This window comes from Carcharhinus amblyrhynchos, chromosome 10, assembly GCF_965287045.1.
Source record: "Carcharhinus amblyrhynchos chromosome 10, sCarAmb.v2.hapA, whole genome shotgun sequence".
Lineage (NCBI taxonomy): Eukaryota > Metazoa > Chordata > Chondrichthyes > Carcharhiniformes > Carcharhinidae > Carcharhinus > Carcharhinus amblyrhynchos.
In genome coordinates, this window is record NC_137333.1 from 57,919,412 (window position 1) to 57,939,081 (window position 19,670).

Sequence of the window (19,670 nt, forward strand, 5' to 3'; positions counted from 1 at the left end):
ACAGAGCTGAATTCTAAACATATCCCTCACAAGAAACATGATAAAAATACATTTCATAAAGGCACAATATTGTCACATTTGATGTTATGACAGATGTGTTTTTTGTTTATTTGAAACCTATTCCTGCTACCTAATGTCCCAGTAATAAGGTAATTATTTGATTTGTGTTTTGTTCTTGAAAGAAAATTGCTTTTTATTCCTTCTAGAGCTGCTGTAAACCCCATTTCTTCACAAAATTCCCGGCCCTTATCAACACAGAGTGTCACCAGCACTGACTCAGGAGACAGTGAAGAAAACTATGTTGCAATGGTAAGTAGATGAAAACAATGGTACAGCTGGCTTTACTGAAGGAAAAAAGGGAGCAGGATGTAGTCTGCCTAATACTAATTATACAAACATACAAAATGATAGGCAGACAACAAATGTTGACCTAACTAGCAACATATGCCATAAAATGAATTTTAAAAAAGATCTGCTGGCTCAATCAGCCTGCCCGACACAGTGGTAATGCCTTGTGCATCCGCTGGGGTGTATAAATATTTTGTTTTAAAAATACAAGTAGTTCCAATGATGTACAAAGAACAAAGAAAATTCCATCACAGAAACAGGCCCTTCGGCCTTCCAAACCTGCACCGACCATGCTGCCCAACTTAACTAAAACCCCCTACTCTTCCAGGGACAATATCCATCTATTCCCATCCTATTCATGTATTTGTCAAGACGGCCCTTAAAAGTCACTATTGTATCCACTTCCACTACTTCCCCCAGCAATGAGTTCCAGGCACTCACTACTCTGTGTAAAACAAAACTGCCTTGTACATCTCCTTTAAACCTTGCCCCTCGCACCTTAAACCTTAGCCCCCTAGTAATTGACTCTTCCATCTTTGAAAAAAGCTTCTGACTATCCACTCTGTCCATGGTTCTCATAATCTTGCAGACTTCTATCAGGTCACCCCTCAACCTCCGTCGTTCCAGTGAGAACAAACCAAATTTCTCCAACCTTTCCTCATACTAATGCCCTCCATACCAGGCAACATCCTGGTAAATCTTTTCTGTACCCTCTCCAAAGCCTCCACATCCTTCTAGTAGTGTGGCGATCAGAATTGAACAGCATATTCCAAGTGTGGCCTAACTAAGATACTTAGTATTTTAGAGCTAATTATTTTAATTTGATGGTGAAATATTATTAATTTATTTTCACACTTAGAATTCTCAACATATGAAAATTATCATCCATAAAGGGAAGGAATGGGGCAATGTCTTCAGCGCCTGTCATTCAAGAACTGAGGCATAGGCCGTGACTCTCCCAAAAAAGTTCTAAGTGTAAAATTTGTGGGAAAACCAGCACCACGAGATACGGTGCATACAGTGAGAAACATACGCGAATCTCACAAATCGGCAGACACATGATTTTCCCGGCGAGGATCGCCCCCATCGTGCAGAATTTTCCCATCCCACCCATCATGGTAATTGTAGCAGGCGGGATAAACAAGACCATGCAAAGGTCTGTTGACCTCAGGCGGATTTTCCCATTTTGGGGCGGACATGGCCAGAAAATCCCACCTATACTCTGCATTTGATGCACACTGTGAATGCCTTTGTAATTGGGCAATGCCTGACACATTGGGAATGTGCGCTAACTAATGGCCTCAACTTTCAGTTAAGAACCTCCCAATAATAGAGGACTCTGTGCCCAAACCTGTGACAAGCCATCTTCCAATTATTCTATCCAGTGTCTAATGTCATTGTTTCTGGTATATCTGTTGTACCTTAAAGTGGTGGAGTGTGAACTTACCATCAAAATTCTTCATTTGCTCTAACTGGTATGATGAGCAAGATCCAGACACACAGCATCCATTTCAAATGTATACTCCAAACGTCGCTGGATTCCGGGGAAGTGCCAGATGATTGGAAAACGGCTAATGTTACGCCGTTGTTTAAGAAGGGTGCCAGGCAAAAGGCGGGGAATTATAGGCCGGTTAGTTTAACGTCTGTGGTAGGTAAAATGTTAGAATCTGTCATTAAGGAGGAAATTGCGAGGCATCTTGAAGGGAATTGCTTGATAGAGCAGACGCAGCACGGTTTCATTAAAGGGAAGTCATGTCTGACAAATTTACTGGAGTTCTATGAGGATGTGTCTAGGGCGGTGGATAGAGGAGAGCCGGTGGATGTGGTCTTTCTAGATTTTCAGAAGGCGTTTGACAAAGTACCTCACAAGAGGTTATTGCAGAAGGTCGAGGGACATGGAGTTGGAGGTAGGGTGTTAGCGTGGATAGAGGATTGGTTGTCAAATAGGAGGCAGAGAGTTGGGGTCAATGATTGCTATTCGGATTGGCAGATGGTGACTAGTGGAGTGCCCCAGGGGTCGGTGCTGGGGCCTCAGCTTTTTACCATTTATATAGATGATCTGGAGGAGGGAACCGAGTGTAGGGTGTCGAAATTTGCGGATGACACCAAGATTGGTGGAACGGCAAATTGTGCGGAGGGTGTGGAGAGTCTGCAGAAGGATCTAGATAGGCTGGGCGAATGGGCCAGGAAATGGCAAATGGAATTTAATGTTGGCAAGTGTGAGGTGGTCCACTTTGGTAGGAAGAATGGTAGGAAGGGCTATTACTTACGGGGCGTAAAACTGCAGCAGGCGACGGTACAGAGGGACCTCGGGGTCCTTGTGCATGAGTCGCAAAAACCCAGCTTGCAGGTGCAGCAGGTGGTCAGGAAGGCGAATGGGATGCTGGCCTTCATAGCGAGGGGGATTGAATATAAAAGTAGGGAGGTGTTGCTGCAGCTGTATAGGGCATTGGTGAGGCCGCAGCTGGAGTACTGTGTGCAGTTTTGGGCGCCGCACCTGCGCAAAGATATTTTGGCCTTGGAGGGAGTGCAGAGGAGGTTTACTAGGCTGATACCGGAGTTGAGGGGGTTGAGCTATGAGGAGAGGCTGAATAAACTGGGCTTGTACTCGTTAGAGTTTAGAAGAATGAGGGGAGATCTCATTGAGACGTATAAGATGATGAATGGGATGGATAGGATAGAGGTGGAAAGACTCTTCCCGCTCAAAAAAGACAGTAGGACTAGGGGGCACAGCCTCGAGATAAAAGGGGGGCGGTTTAGAACGGAGTTGAGGAGGAACTTCTTCACTCAAAGGGTGGTGAATCTCTGGAATTCTCTGCCCGTTGAAGTGGTGGAGGCTGCCTCGCTAAATATTTTTAAGACGCGGGTTGATGGGTTTTTGATAGGAGAGGGGATTAAGGGTTATGGTGAGAGGGCGGGAAAGTGGAACTGAGCAGCGACAGATCAGCCATGATCTTATTGAATGGCGGGGCAGGCTCGAAGGGCTGGATGGTCTACTCCTGCTCCTATTTCTTATGTTCTTATATTATGTTCAATGAGAGACTTGCCAAAAATCTCTTAATCAACTCTAAAAGCAAAGAAAGACCTGCAGTTATACAGTGTTCTTCATGACCTCAGAACATTCCAAAGGGCTTAACAGCTGATAAAGTTTATAAAAGTGTTAATTTGTTAGTCACAAGTAGGCTTATCACTGCAATGAAATGACTGTGAAATTCCCCTAGTCACTATACTCCAGTGCCTGTACAGGTTCACTGAAGGAGAATTTAGCATGACCAATGCACCTAACCGGCATGTCTTTTGGACTGTGAGACACGGGCAGAACATGCAAATTCTGTACAGACAGTGATCCAAGCAGTGCTAACCATTGTGCCAGCTTTTGAAGGATAGCCACTGTTGTAAAATGGGGAATGGCCCACTTCTTAATGAAACATGTTATTTCAATCAGCCTCCAAAGCCTACTATTCATACAAAGCTTTGTATGCCACATCTTTTTTTCAGGCACCATATTATAGGACTATAAAGGTCCTTTCATTGCTCCTGGCATCTGACATTCTGTCCAAAACTATTTAAAGCAGCTAAAATAACAGTAGTGCATGGGCCATTTGTTTAATCACTTCAGAAACAGCACTCTAGATAGGACTACACCTAAGACCCTGTACTGTGGTAAATTGTTTAATTGTAGAGCAGGTAACTATACAGTAGTTTATTGGAGAGATATGAATTTCTGATTATTCTTGTTAACTCTGAAATCAGTTAGTTTGCCCCCATAGTATGAAGTAAGTATTTATTATGTTTAATTTACCCAAAACAGCAGAATCCAATATCTACCTCTCCAATGAATCCTGTGACTGGCAGCCCTGTCACCAGGAAGACTGGGAGCGTTGATTATTTGTCTTTGGATTTCCAGCCGAGTTCTCCTGGTCCTCATCGAAAGGTAAAACTGTTTGTCTATTTCTGATCATCTAGTTTTGTTTTGGTATAGTGAATATAATAAATGTTTTCTGGATTTAAGTACATTGGGTGTAAAGTATTAAATTTGCCTCATGTTTTTCCTATTCCCCTGGTCAGTCTTTCTTTTGTGCAATTTCAGTGATCTAAAATGGCTTAGATCATAAATCTTACTGAAAGTTCAATCTCCCTACTTGGGTACAAAAACTGATGTGGTGGCCACAATAAAATAACAAACTTATTCTAAACGTCTACAGTAGAGCCAATTCAAATTCATTCAATTTTATATTCTTTTCACATTCAGCCTTCCACATCCTCGGTCACATCAGATGAAAAAGTAGACTATGTACAAGTGGACAAGGAAAGGACCCAGGCTCTCCAGAACACCATGCAAGAGTGGACAGATGTGAGACAATCCACTGAGCCTTTGAAGACTCTGAAATAGTGATATAAATGTCAAACAGTAGAAAACCAACTATTGACAGTTCTGTAAAAACAAAATCTGGAATTTCTGTTACACAATAACATGTCAGAACAAGGGATGGTGTTTCTTGAATTGCCTCAAATTTTATAGGTAGCTCTTCATCATCTTTAGATAAAAGCAATCACAGAAAGCAATTTTTCAAAGATTCACTCTCAAAAATGCTCACAAGTATTATCTAAGGCAAAAGCAAAATACTGTGGATGCTAGAATCTGAAACAAAAACAGAAAACACTAGAAAATCTCAGCCGGTCTGACAACATCTGTGGAGGGAGAATAGAGTCAATGGTTCGAGTCAAATTGTTGGCCCTATTCTCTCTCCACAGATGCTGTCAGACCTGTTGAGATTTTCCAACATTTTTGTTTTTATTATCTAAAGGAGATGTCATAGTGCTTAAACATTACCACATCTCAATATCTGTCCGCTTAAAAAAAAGCTATGGTAAGAGTGAAGAATAAAGTTGTCAGCTACCTGATTAATTCCGTAAACACAAGGTTTTGTCAAAAACCAGCTATTTCCATACTATTAATTCAGTTTCTGAACCTATCACCAGCTACAAGTAAATATCCATTTTCTGAAGAATGCCCTGAAACTTGTAATACATTTTAAACATAGCAGCAGAATATTGTAAAATATGTGCATTTAACCAGAACTGAAGTGTCATTGATTTATTTCAACATTGATAATTACTGAAATAAACCATATGGGCTCAATTGTTTAAATTGCCACCCAAACCTAAAACTGATGTTGCAGATCAGCTGTCTGGCTTAGCAAATGCCCAATTATCACCTCTATTGATTTTCAACTGATACATCCAGTGGCAAGTTGAAAGCCTATCCCTATCAACTGAGGGAGTTGTGCCCTATTGAGTCTGAGAAAGTCGGTCACAAATGAAGATTACTGCTCCTTCCATTTACAATGCCAGAAATCCTATATTTCCTGGAAAACGGAGTGGACTTAGCAGCCACAAAATCACAACTTCACAACAGACTTTTATATTCATTACAAAAACCTAGACAGTAAATGACACTAGTCTTGAACACTGAAACATGTATGTTTGTTCACCATATTGAATGGAAGATACAAGAATCCATGTGAAAGGTTTTCATGCTAATAAAAAGATGTCCTTAGAATTAATGTAAAATGACAGACACATTTACAGTTATTTTACGATCTCACCCACCTGAGGCTCATAAGATTCTGCCAGAGGCCAACAGAGAATGCCATTCTGCGCCTGATTCTGGGGCAGGTGAGCTGGTAAAATTCCAGCCATTGTTTATGCCTGGTGAACTTATTTTCATGCAAGTGCTGTCACCAAAGGCAAAGTAACTGCAGTGTTGCAATGTCGTTTGTTAAGTTATAACCATATATATTGTTACCAGTGCCATAAAAAGTAACAAAGATACTTTAAGATTGAAAGCAAACGAGAGAGATAGGAATAGTATAGGGTTATGCTGATAAAGTTAGATAAGGAAAAATGGGAGGAGGTTTGAGTGCAGCATGAACATTGCTATGGGGAATAGGGGTTGTGAAGCCAATGCCCTGCTTCTTGGCTGTACATTTTATGTAAAACACTTTTCACAAAAAACATCCACTTAAAATCAATTAACTGTGTAATTCAGGTGTGATCCCCTTCTGTCAAACCTTGTGATCATTTTGGTTAAGATCACAAATGACATCACCACAATTTTTGTGAATTGTTTTATTCCAATACATTTTGTACTGGGGAGACAAACTGAAAATAACACATTTCTTTAAATCATAATGATTCAGTCCAAAGAATTTCTATAGATTTTTGTGAGATTCAATTGACTGCAAGAAACACACTTCCTACAGATCAAGTCTGATCAGACAGTCACTGTAACTCACCAGAGATTCTTCATGTAAAATAGAAGTGGGGGACTGTTAAGGTAAATGGTTAAATCCCAGAATGGATCAAGAATGGGTAAGTGCTGCAAACATAGCCAAATGCACAATGACAAAAACAGAAAATGCTGACATAATCTCAGCTGATCTTACAACATCTGTGGAGAAAGAATTGAGTTAATGTCTTAAGTCTGGATGACCCTTCATCAGAGCGGAAGACAATTGAAGATAGGATGAGATTTATGCTGTTGTGGTGAGGAGAGGGGGTTGGCGGGGTGCGGTGGGAGATGGATAGAAAGATTGAGAAAGATGTCTGTCATAGACAAAAAGACAAAGGGAATGTAAATGGTGGTGATCATGGTTAAGAAGGATGCTGATAGCAGCCCATTCAGAGATCAGAATGTTCTGCCATTTACACATTCTGATCCATTCCATCATCAATGTCATTAATAAATAAGATGAAAAGTTGAGACTCTGGACAGATCCTGGGGAGGTCTACATTCACCACTGCCAATCTCAATACATAACATTTATTCCCATTTCTTGGTTGCAATAATTGAGACGTCCATATGAGATGACATTCCTTCATTATAATACTAGATATTAAAATCTTGCTTTTTTTGTGGCCAGAGCTGTTTAACAATGATGATGACATTCAGTAAGTTTAAGTTTAAATTATAAGCTATGTTTGCATTGGAGCCAAAAATTGAAAGCCTCTTAAAAGAAAATCAGGCCAAATGTTCTGGACTTTCTAAACGGAAAAGCTGACTTATCTCACTGAGTTACAAATAACACATTCTGATGAAACTTCCACTTATATTCAGTCCAGATTAACAGCAAATTATTCAAGTAACATTTCATCATTTAAGTATCATAGGTTAATAAATAAATATTGTGTTAAAAAACAAACTTTCTGCTGGAAGTTATAGGATATTTTACAGTCATTTAAATATTTTCAATAATTATAGAATAGAACAAAATGACGATAAACATGTACAGGGAGATGCAGTAGCTCTTTACAGTGAAGTTAGACTCAAACATCAGAGCAGTTTGAATTTCAGCCTTTTGGTTATTGCTATGTTGCAATTTTAACTAATTTTGGCCTGCTGTTTCCTCACCTCCTAGGCCATATTACAAAGAAGAGGGCTTTAATTCTTTAGGAAGAAAAATAACAAGACCAATGCTAAACTGCAGAGGTCAATGTCTCTTAATAATGGAATAGCACTTAAGGCAGCCTTGGAGAAATCCACTCTGGTTTGTTCCACTATCTCAATTGAAGGGATAACTGAGAATAGGAAATTGAACCATAGAATTGGACTCAGCACAATTGGAATTTGGCTCATCAGGCCTTTATTGGCACTTAGAGCTATCCAGTTAACCTCACTAACTACTCTCTCCTAATAATCTGGCATATTTTTCTTTTTCTAAATTGAATTCCCTTCTGGAAGTTATTATTGAATCTGCCTCCATATCCTTTTAGGCAGTGCATTCCAGGTAACAACACAGTGCAATAAAACTGCTTATTTCACCAAAGATTCTTTTGCCAATTTTCTTAAACCTGGGTCCTTTTGATTACTAACCCTTGTGCCAGAGGAAACAGTTCTTCTCTATTTACTCTATGAAAATCCCCTATAATTTTGAATACTTCCAACTTCTTTAAGGAGAAAAACATAATCCTAGCTTCTCCAGTCTCTCCATTTTACCAAAGTGTTAAGAAAATCCAAAAAAAGGGAAAATAAATGTCCTCATTCTGTCAGAAATTTGATCCCAATTCATATAGCTGTACTTTTCTTCATTTGGACGACATTCATTATTGATCAAATTGTGCTATATCAGCCAAATAAATCCTGGCGCGCTTGGTTCCTGATACAAAAAGATGAAATCAAGCAAGTTACAAAATCAACCTCAACTCTCAAAAATAACTACTAAGTTAAGTTTTAAGTTAAATCCACATTTATTCATCATTTTGATACTTCAACATGAATTATAGTTTGATCAATACAATATTCCTATGGGGGCCAGAGAAAACCATAACTTTTTTAAAAAATCTATATACAAACACAAAAGCAAAATGCAGATTTAAATTGTGTTTATTGTAAGTTTATTTCTCCCATTAACTCAGGAATGGCGGTGTGGTATGTAAGTAAAGCAAATTTGTATAATTGTGGAACAATTGTGTTAAGACTGTAGGACTCAACACACAGCATTTAGATTCACTGCAGAAATAGGACCATTAGCTTATGTAGTTCCTTGGTGTTCACAAGTATTTCTGATAGTTAATGAATGCCATACCGACCCCAGGTAGGTGTGACATTTTCATACAAATGCATTCTACAAGAAACTCAGGACTATCTTGGAATCATAAACCATGGATACTTGGAATTGCATGTTGCACTATTATATTCTCTGTTGAAGAGTTGAATTTCAAAGATCTAAAGGGATTAATTGAGATTCACAATGGAAGTTAGTAGGACATTCATGGGAAGAACTTCATAAATCGTGAGTGACAAAATCACAAATGACAAATTCAAGAGTTTTTTCACAAGTGCTATAAATTCATTATCCTATTTCTGTCCATTATATTATTTATACCACAGATAATTTATTGTAAGTGTGTTCAAATCAATTGAACACTAAAGGCAGTTAAACTGCTTTGATGTTATGAAGCCATTGGAGTAGTCATCAGGTCACTATAAAGAGTATTTTTTCTGCTGTAGAATGTATAATTATTTTTTATTTAATACAAGTATTGTCAGTTTATGTGGTATACGTATAATGTAGCAATTATAAATAAAAGAATGTGTGAAAAATGTACATATTTGGTTAAAGAATCACACATTTGAATTTGCAGTGAGCACTAATCACTGGCTTACATTGCTTTACTGCATGAGCTGTATATACAATGACTGCACTTCTAATTAAATATTTACAACTTTTTCTTTTGCAGTATTAGTATTTGATTTTTTTTACCTTGTGTAGATATTTCTCTCCAGAAGTAATAGTGAGAACTAGTTAAAAGGACCAAAGTGCAGTGCTTTTGTACAATAATTTATTACAGTTTTGACTGGTTTATTTTTGACTGCATTATGGCAGCAATGATGTCAAATACAGGATTAAAGAAATCAATCAATTTGAGCTTGTGACCAAAATAATCTCAACATGGACTGTCACCAAGGTACATATTATTCAATAACAGAAAAACCATAAATCAATCTACCACTGCATTTTTGCACAAAATAGTTACTATTTGACAGGTTACTTAAGGGTCTGATTATATGCCTGTGCTGTTACATAACACAATTTGCTATCTTGTCTCTGCATATGTTATAGACAACAATGTGAAGTGACGTGAAAATAAACCTCAGTGCTGAAAAGATTAATTGACTGTGTTGTAATTCCACAAACTAAATGCATGCAGATAGTGAAGATGGTTTGTTTCCACAAATGGCATTTGGGAGAAAAATTGGATTCAGCTGGTACTTGAGCACTGGGATTAGCAGCAGTAACTTTGTGCTGCCTCTCAATATAAGTTATAATGGTATTCTGCCCATTGCTAAGCAAGTTGCTTAGCAGTGTGTGAGTTTGTGCTCGGTCAGCACCACTTAAATCAAACTTAAAGGTGGGGTGCATTCTGGCTGGAAGAGCTGCTGGAATTGGTTCAAGAAGAATCTCTGAATGGAAAGAGTTGTGGAAAAGCCCAACAGGCCAGACACCAAGGTTCTCCAATGCAGCATTGAAGGCCGGTTTGCAAGGATACAAGAGGCATGTGATAAAACTGAAGGAAAATTAAATTTTAAAAAATGAGATTGAGATAAAATAAAAAGGGGACTGATAAGTGTAGCTGTCAATCTGAAGAGATGTTTTGATATGCAAGTTAGCATATCAGTGGGAAACTAAGTGTTTACCTACGTGATTAGGGGTAAAAACAATGGCATATCGACTTCGAAGTGGAGAGATAAGGGAATTGACACGTCGATGCTAAAAGCTGAGTCCATAGGGTGGGTAATGTAAAAAGGGAAAAATTATATATCCATAGCAAGATAATTGGAGAAAACGACACACGTAGAAGCAACTACCATCATAGCCACACCCAGCCGCAGAAAGCTGCCTTTCCTGAAAATGAGCCATTGCGAAAAGGCTGCTGTTTAAAATCCAAAACTGGAATAGAGATTATTCCTTCACTGAAACTGAAGACAGCTTTCCCGAATGCAGACAAATAACCTGCGAGTGATAACTAGCGGCTGGATTTAGCTTTAAGTTATATAATCTTGGCCATTGTTCGGGAAAAGGGGCATTTCTAAAAATTCAGGAAATGTAGATAGGTGGGAACAAAGGGTAACTTCATGAGATACTGTATGTATAGCCATTACTGTAGTTAAGTGTACTGTTGTAGTGTATTATCTTTCTTGTGTGTTTCCATTTAATAAACACTGTTTATTAATAGATCACAAAACAATTGAACTTTTCCATCTTGGGTTGCATATCTTTTCTCAAATTATAACAAATCGAAAATATTCGCCACCGTGAAGCGGTACTCCAAGTTATCCTTCTGGTTTTATATACTTTCACATTTAACATCAGTGGAGTTCTTAACAAGGGGGATTGGGGGACTCCAGGCAGTCATGATTGAGGAAGTTGGTTCAGCTAGCTGTCAGTTTCTAGCTCTAAAACCAGGGCCTGGATGTTGTGCTGCTAAAAGTTCAATGAACTTGTACAGGTGGTCAATTTCATGAATGCATCATTTCCTTACAAATGAATCGCTAGCCCACCATACACTGCTCCATTCACAGCCAACTCAGCCCTTTTACTCACCTATCAACAATTTCTAACAGCCAACATTCATAGCTTCGCCTCACTCCCAAATATCAGATACTGCTGCAAACTCCACACCCATATGTCTCATCTTCGAATTGGCAGATGGTGCTGGCACTCATTGCTGTGACAGATTATGGTTAACAGCTAGGCTGTAACCATAGTGGATAGTAAGAAGTCTCACCACACCAGGTTAAATTCCAACAGCTTTATTTGGTAGCACAAGCCACAAGGTTATTCTGAAATTATTCCACAGTTCTGAAAGCTTGTGGTTTACGTTACCAAATAAACCTGTTGGACTTTAACCTCGGGCGTTGTGAGACTTCTTACCATGCTTACCCTAGTCCAACACCGGCATCTCCACATCAAGGCTACCATAGAGGATGACAGTATGTTCCTACTTAATCTATGTTCTCACATCCCACTTCCCCCTCATCCCTCAATCTCTTCTGATTTACACACTGCAGATGGTATAATCCAGCACCTCTGTCGCCATTCCCCCTCCCCCACCCTCTTTCCTCAACCCTACCCTTTCAGATACACTGAGTCAGGAACTGGTCCTGGAGTCGGAAATGAATGGAAAAATACATACATGCTGAAATGCCAAAACTCTGCTGTCACTATCAAGGAGCATGGAGGAATTCAGTTGCAATTTGGTATCGGGCTTTGTGCAGAGCTAGGAGACCATCATTCACAGTGTGGAAGTGGTGATCAATTTCATGAGGTCCATGCAATGTCTGATAGCCAAAGGCCAGAATGTTCAACTTCTTACCATATATGATGGGTTTGGTAATAGCAGTGGAAAATCTTGCAGTAACTTCCAAATTGTTTCACGCTGATTTAAATTTATGATGCAACTGTCCCCTCCCCCCATCGGTGGCAATGCACTTTTCCTGATGTTCTACGTTAGGAACATTATGTGAAGGCATTAGCATCTAATTATCAAGCCTCTACAGCTGAATCTTCTCCTCCCCCCCCACCAGTCCCTCCCCCAATCCCTCCCCATCAGAAAATCCATCCATGTCAGCGTGATGACAGAATGTTGTGGATCACAGCAGATCTCCCAAAGTGTGTACCTGGCAAAAAAACTCTCAGGGAGCTCAGGTGAATGCATTGCTTGGAGTAAAGGATGTGGGGGAAATGCCAGGGAGATGCTGGAGGCAGGGCTTCCAGGTGACTGTCTTTGCACTGGGATGGCTTTTAAGCATTCAGGGGTTGGGGTGTCATTTGTAAGTTGCTAATGGGGACAAGCAAGTACTACAGCTTGGGACCCACCCCTTTAAGTTTTAATTTTATGTTCATTTAATGCTCAATTAACCCAATATAAACAAAGAACAAAGAACAACACAGCACGGGAAACAGGCCCTTTGGCCCAACGAGCCCACGCCGCCATCTTAACTATGTGTTTTTCCTCCTCCACCCTTGACCCATGTCTATGCTTATGGTACCCCCATTGGAAACCAGATTAAGGGGAGAATAATTTAGGGACAATTTGTTACACCAATCAGCCTAAGAGCACATCTTCAGGGTGTGGGAGGAAACCGGAGCACCCAGAGGAAACCCACGCAACCACAGGGAGAATGCATGAACTCCCACAGACACAGGCCCAAATCCATGTATCTGCACAGCAAACAGTGATAAGCACTGAGCTGTTGAGGTGCCCATCTGCTGGTCCAGTTTTAAGCATGCACAAATGACACAAAGTACTAGGCTACTCTCAAAACATCCAAGAGAAGCCCACGCACGACCCACCGTGTGCATACCCCTCGTGTGACAAGGTGGACTGACGCACCTGCGGAGTAAAAGAGAAAAACATCAACACATGTAACAGTTGCTCATGTTATTTTTATGCCAGTTTAACAACGTATAGAGGAAACTCCTCCATCACCTTATTTCCTCCTCGTTCATGGATAGAGCCATGAGTAGGCTGTATTTTAGTCATCTAAGGTTTTGACTTCCTTTCAATGATTTCAAATAACTAAATGGTGGAAATTGCTATCACCTGTTGCAACTTCATCAACACTCCCCAAGATTTAACACTATGCACCCAATTTAACCAACAAGTTGCGCCCATTTTCAGATGCAAAAACTTGGTAAAATTGATCATGAGGCGAGTAACGCATTTCATGTCTGTCTCCACGCCCATTCCCCCTTTACCAAGTGGCTAAAATGGCCACGATTGGCACTGCACCCAAAACAGGCGCTCAAACTACCGGCGTTTCCCCTTTGCCACCATGTTTGCCCATCCAGATGCGGTGTGAAACAGACATGGCCTGCAAAAGTCTGTTCCCGGCGTTCCAGCTTCTGAAAAGGGAAGGTTAGAGATTCCAGCGGCGCTCTAACTCAGGTCGGTGATGGTTGGGAGAGGGTGGCGGGCCAGATCGTTCTCCGGTGGGGCTGGGCGGGGGGGGGGGGAAGGAGGAAGGAGGGAGGCAAGTCAGATCATTCTCTGGTGGGGGGAGGAAGCATTCCTCGGGTCAGAGCATTCTCTAGTGGGGGGGAGGAGGGGGTAGGGTCAGATGGCTTTCTGCCAGGGGGAGGGGGGAAGCAGGTCAGATCGTTCTCTGGTGGGAGGGAGGGATGATATGGAGATATAGGTGTTGGATTGGGATAAACACAGTAAGAAGACTCACAACACCAGGTTAAAGTCCAACAGGTTTATTTGGTAGCAAACGCCACTAGCTTTCGGGGCTTTGCCCCTTCGTCAGGTGAGTGGGGAGCTCTGATCACAAACAGGGCATATAAAGGCACACACTCAGTTTACAGAATACTGATTAGAATGCAAGTCTCTATAACTAATCAAGTCAAGAGAAGGGAGGCAGGTCAGATCATTCTCGGGGGGGGGGTGGGGGGGTCAGAGCATTCTCTGTGGGGGGAGGAGGAGGCGGGCCAGATCGGTCTCTGGTGGGTGGGGGGACGGTCTGCTGCCACTCTGTATGCAATCAGTTCTGGGGGAATGGGCCGGGGTGGGGGGGGGCTCGTGATCAGTCTGGATAGCAGAGGAGGTGGGTGGATAAGAGGGATAGTTCTGTTGTGGGATGGGGCGATGTCTGTGGGGGCCATTGCTCCTGCTTTTAGCTCCTGGGCCACTTTATCTGTTTTTTACAGCCCGGGAACAATGTGGCAGGGGAGCATTTTTCAATTGTTTCTTACTGTATTTGCACAATTCAAGGCTCCGATCGGAGCTGCAGTGCTTTGAGTGCGTTAAGCCCCGCCCTAAGTCTTCTGCAGTGCGATTCAGAATCGCTGCTTTTTTTCAGGCAGAGTGCATTTGGGGGCACCTGACAACAGGTTTACAAGGCGGATCTGAATCACTCCCAGATTCAGCATTTAAGGCCCGATTTTACCATTTTGATTCTATCTTCCTCCTACTCGCCTCCCTCCCCTTCCCCAACCCTAGAGATCACGTTATTCATGAACACATAACATCCATTATCTTCTACAGAAAGTTATTAATTTAGGTACATAGATTAAAACAACAGATTTTGCACGCTCATGTCTGCATTACCTGAGTTGACATTTACTCCGTACGGATAACACACATAAAACAGAAGAAATATTATTTTCATTAAAATTATCCCAATTTAAGAACATAAGAATTAGGAGTGGGAGTAAGCCATCTGGCCCCTCAAACCTCCTCTGCCATTCAATAAGATCATGGTTGATATTTTCATGGACTCAGCTCCACTTACCCGCCCACTCACCTTTACTGTTCAAAAATTTGTCTATCCTTGCCTTAAAAACAATGAGGTAGCATCAACTGCTTCACTGGGCAGGGAATTCCACAGATTCACAAACTTTTGGGTGAAGAAGTTCCGCCTCCACTCAGTCCTAAATCTGCTTCCCCTTATTTTGAGGCCATGCCCCTAGTTCTAGTTTCACCTGCAGGTGAAAACAATTTCCCTGCTTCAATCTTATCTATTCCTTTCAAAATCTTGTATGTTTCTATAAGATCTCCCCTCATTCTTTTGAATACCAATGAGTATAGCCCCAGTCTACTCAGTCTTTCCTCATAAGCCAACCATCTCAACTGTGGAATCAACCTAGTGAATCTCCTCTGCAAACCCTCCAGTGCCAGTATATCCTTTCTCAAGTAAGGAGACGAAAACTGTACACAGTACTCTAGGTGTGGCCTCACCAGCACCTTATACAGCTGCAACATAACCTCGCTGCTTTAAACTCCATCCCTCTCACATGGACAAAATTTCAATTACCCGCTGCACCTGCAAACCAACTTCTTGTGATTCATGCACAGGGACACCCAGGTCCCTCTGCACAGCAGTATGCTGCAATAATTTACCAATTAAATAATAGTCCATTTTGCTGTTATTCCTACCAAAATGGATGACCTCACATTTACCAACATTGTACTTCATCTGCCAGACCCTTGCCCACTCATTTAGACTATCTATGTCCCTTCACAGACTTTCAGCATTCTCTGCACACTTTGCTCTGCCACTCATCTTGGTGTCATCTGCAAATTTTGATACAGTACACTTGGTGCCCAACTCCAGATCATCTGTGTAAATTGTAAGCAATTGTGGTTCCAACACTGATCCCTGAGGCACACCACTGGTCATGGATTGCCACGCAGAAAAACATTAATTTACCCCCACTCTATGCTTTCTATTAGTTAAGCAATCCTCTCTCCGTGCTAATACATTTCCTGCACACCATGCACCCTTATCTTATGCAGCAGCCTTTGGTACAGCACCTTGTCAAATGCCTTCTGGAAATCCAGATACACCATATCCACAGGTTCCCCATTGTCAGGTACATCATGCTCTCAAAGAATTACGTACATAGCGTTCTCAAAGAATTTCATCCCTCATAAGAAAACACATTTAATTCAAACAACAAATTTATTTTTCTAACTCAAAACTCAGACTATCCTTCAGTTACCCTTTATTTGTCAAAACTTAAAAATTATTTATTCCCTTAAACTTTAAGTAACTTCCCCATTTATGAGTTGCTATTCTATGCACTTAATTTATTCAATCAATTAAATATCATAAGAACATAAGAAGTAGGAGCAGGAGTAGGCCACCTAGCCCCTCGAGCCTGCCCGCCATTCAATAAGATCATGGCTGATCTGAAGTGGATCAATTTCACTTACCTGCCTGCTCCCCATAACCCTTAATTCCCTTATCTATCTACCCGTGACTTAAACATATTCAACGAGGTAGCCTCCACCACTTCAATGGGCAGAGAATTCCAGAGATTCACTACCCTCGGAGAGAAGAAGTTCCTCCTCAACTCTGTTCTAAACTGACCCCCCCCCCTTATTTTGAGGCTGTGCCCTCTAGTTCTGGTTTCCTTTCTAAGTGGAAAGAATCTCTCTACCTCTATCCTATCTAGCCCCTTCATTATCTTATATGTCTTTATAAGATCACCCCTCAGCCTTCTAAACTCCAACGAGTACAGGCCCAATCTACTCAATCTCCCCTCCCCTTCCTCTCCGGTATCAGCCTGGTGAACCTTCTCTGTACTCCCTCCAAGGCCAATATATCCTTTCGCAAATAAGGGGACCAAAATTGCATACAGTACTCTAGTTGCGGCCTCACCAGTACCCTGTACAGTTGCAGCAAGACCTCCCTGCTTTTATATTCTATCCCCCTCATGATAAAGGCCAACATTCCATTCGCCTCATTGATCACCTGCTGTACCTGCAGACTGAGTTTTTGCGATTCATGCACAAGGACCCCCAGGTCCCTCTGCACAGTGGCATGTTGTAATTTTTCACCATTTAAATAATATTCCATTTTGCTATTATTTCTTCCAAAGTGGATAACCCCACATTTGCCAACGTTATACCCCATCTGCCAGATCCTCGCCCACTCACTCAGCCAATCCAAATCTCTTCAGACTTTCCGCGTCCTCCATGCAATTCGCTTTCCCACTCATTTTCGTGTCGTCAGCAAACTTTGTTACCCTACACTCAGCCCCCTCCTCCAGATCGTCTATATTTATGGTAAACAGTTGAGGCCCCAGCACTGATCCCTGCGGAAACAGTAGTGTCTACAATTAAATTTAACTAATCACTTTAATTCAAAAGATTTCATAAATCTGAACAAATCAAACTTTTCTAAAAATGGCAAAAGCTTTAGGTCCCTATTATCATCATATTGTGATAAAAAAAATCTTGAAGCTGCTAGACTTGTTTGTTGTCTGTAATTCATTATTGACCCATTTTAAAAACAAAACACAAGGTACATTAAATGAACTAATCTGATCTCGATATATGTCAATTTCTTGATCAGCAAATTAGATGTATAATGAATTAAACAGAAAGTAATAAAATCTTTCCTAGTTGGAGAAAACTGAACAAAAGGTGCAAATGTAATGACATCATCATTGTTTCTTAAAAAAACTAACAAACGAGCACATGTTCTCCTTCTGAACTTTAGATCCTTTTATTAAACAATTTGAACCCAGAGTTACTCCAAGCTCAAACTGATTATTCTCAAATTCAATTTATATACTTTGCTTTCAAATTTCCATTTACTTTCTAAGAAATTATGTTCAAAGGAACATTCAAATGTATCCCTTGAGCAGTAATTGAAGCCAGCAATTACTTCCAAGATTAAGGATTCAAACATTTGTCTGGGTTTCAGTGCAAAGCTCCAATTTACTTTTAAACTGAGTACCAAAAGTAGTATTGCAAAATCACAATTAAAGCATTAAGGCTAGCAACAGAACAAAGAAAATTTACACAAATTCTTTATTAAGTGCACACATATATTCACTCATGGAAGCTTCCCAACACAGATTATTCACTGCATTTTGCTTTAGTGGAATCTTAATTTGAAACTAAAATGAAAATAAAACATTCAAAGAAAACAAACGAAATAGATCGGGACAGTAGTCTTTACTCTTCTTTCTTCAACTGTAATTAAAACTCAAAGTTAAATTCTCAAGAAATTATATTTAAAAAGTGTTTCACAACTAGATAATCTTTGAAGTTAAACCAAAGTGTAAAGCATCACACTTCATTGCCCCAGAATCATCACTCTCAACAGAACAAAGCTTTAACAAGTCATCATTTGTCACAATTTATGCACCTCTTCACTTAAGTCAAAATACAAGTACATACATTGAACAAGCAAATGTAAGTAACTAATGGTACCAGACCATAGACACAGGCACTAGACACAGAATTAAAACACACTGGTAATACACAGACTCAGCTTTCAGCACTCCTCAAATCAGGCTCGTGTTTGAAACATGCACTCAATGCAAACTCCTCCCCAGTAAGCTTTTTCCAAACACATGCTGTCAGTTTCATAACTGAGCTAAGTTTCCCACCACGTTTACTGCACAGAGATGGATCTGTGGGCACTACGCCACTCGCTCCTCCCTTTTATTTTGGTGCAAACATCCCCTTGAGGTTCTTTGCAGCATAAGTAAGCATTTGAACTGATGTTCCTTATCGATACAGTCTGTTTTATTAGGATTGAAGGGCATGGATGCGAGTGGGGTTGACGGTTCCATTACATACTTGTCACACAGGGGATCATCCCAGGGGTCATTCCTGTCCCCATAATGACATGCCTAATTAGTCATGCCTCCCAAATTTATATCACCATCTAATAAGCCCCTCTGAGCTGACAGTGGAAACTTCAATTTGTCACCATCTCCATTGACCCCTCAATCTTCAAAAGTGCACATCATAACCTTTGCCTATCCCCTTCTGTAAGGTCAGTTCAAGTAATCGCTGCCTCTGTTGTGTTTGACTTACGAAGATTTTCACAGCAGCTGTAAGCCATCACATCTCTACAATCCTTTGGTTAAGTCTTCCTGCATTCTCAAACTGTATCTGCAACTAATTCATGTGTAACATTTGAAGTTCATTCCATTATTCAGCTTCAACACCCCACATTAGTTTCCTGTTTTGCAGCACTCAACTGCTACTTCAGTTTATTAATCTCTGTCTCTTTCTCACACAACTCCTTCATACAACTGGTTATTGCCGTGGCCTTACTTAATTTGTAGGTGCGTTTCCCTTATCCCATCTGAGCTAAATCCCAATGCTAGTACAAAGCAGGTCCGCCTCAAAAACCTTATTCAGCATATTCTATCCATTTTGGCCACTTGCCATTCACATACTCATGGAGCACCTTCTGCCAGCTTAACTTTAACATTTTTAAAGTTTATTTATTACTGTCACAGGTAGGCTTCTATTAGGTTATGGTATGGTCACCTTTGCATTGAAGG

At 40.6% G+C, this 19,670-nt stretch overlaps 2 protein-coding genes across 2 annotated transcripts in view; one reads left to right on the plus strand and one right to left on the minus strand.

Annotated features, from left to right (window-relative positions):
• The window catches only part of gab2 (GRB2-associated binding protein 2), a 294,459-nt gene extending 287,513 nt beyond the window's left edge, over positions 1–6,946 (plus strand). Inside the window, exons 8-10 of the mRNA XM_080197098.1 lie at positions 207–309; positions 4,160–4,282; positions 4,601–6,946. Of these exons, the coding sequence (XP_080053224.1) occupies positions 207–309; positions 4,160–4,282; positions 4,601–4,741 (367 nt within the window). The 3' untranslated portion in view covers positions 4,742–6,946. The remainder of the gene's footprint in view (positions 1–206; positions 310–4,159; positions 4,283–4,600) is intronic.
• Positions 1–19,670, minus strand: part of LOC145348955 (ubiquitin carboxyl-terminal hydrolase 35-like) — a 399,754-nt gene that overhangs the window by 266,702 nt on the left and 113,382 nt on the right. The gene's annotated exons all lie outside the window — the stretch shown is intronic.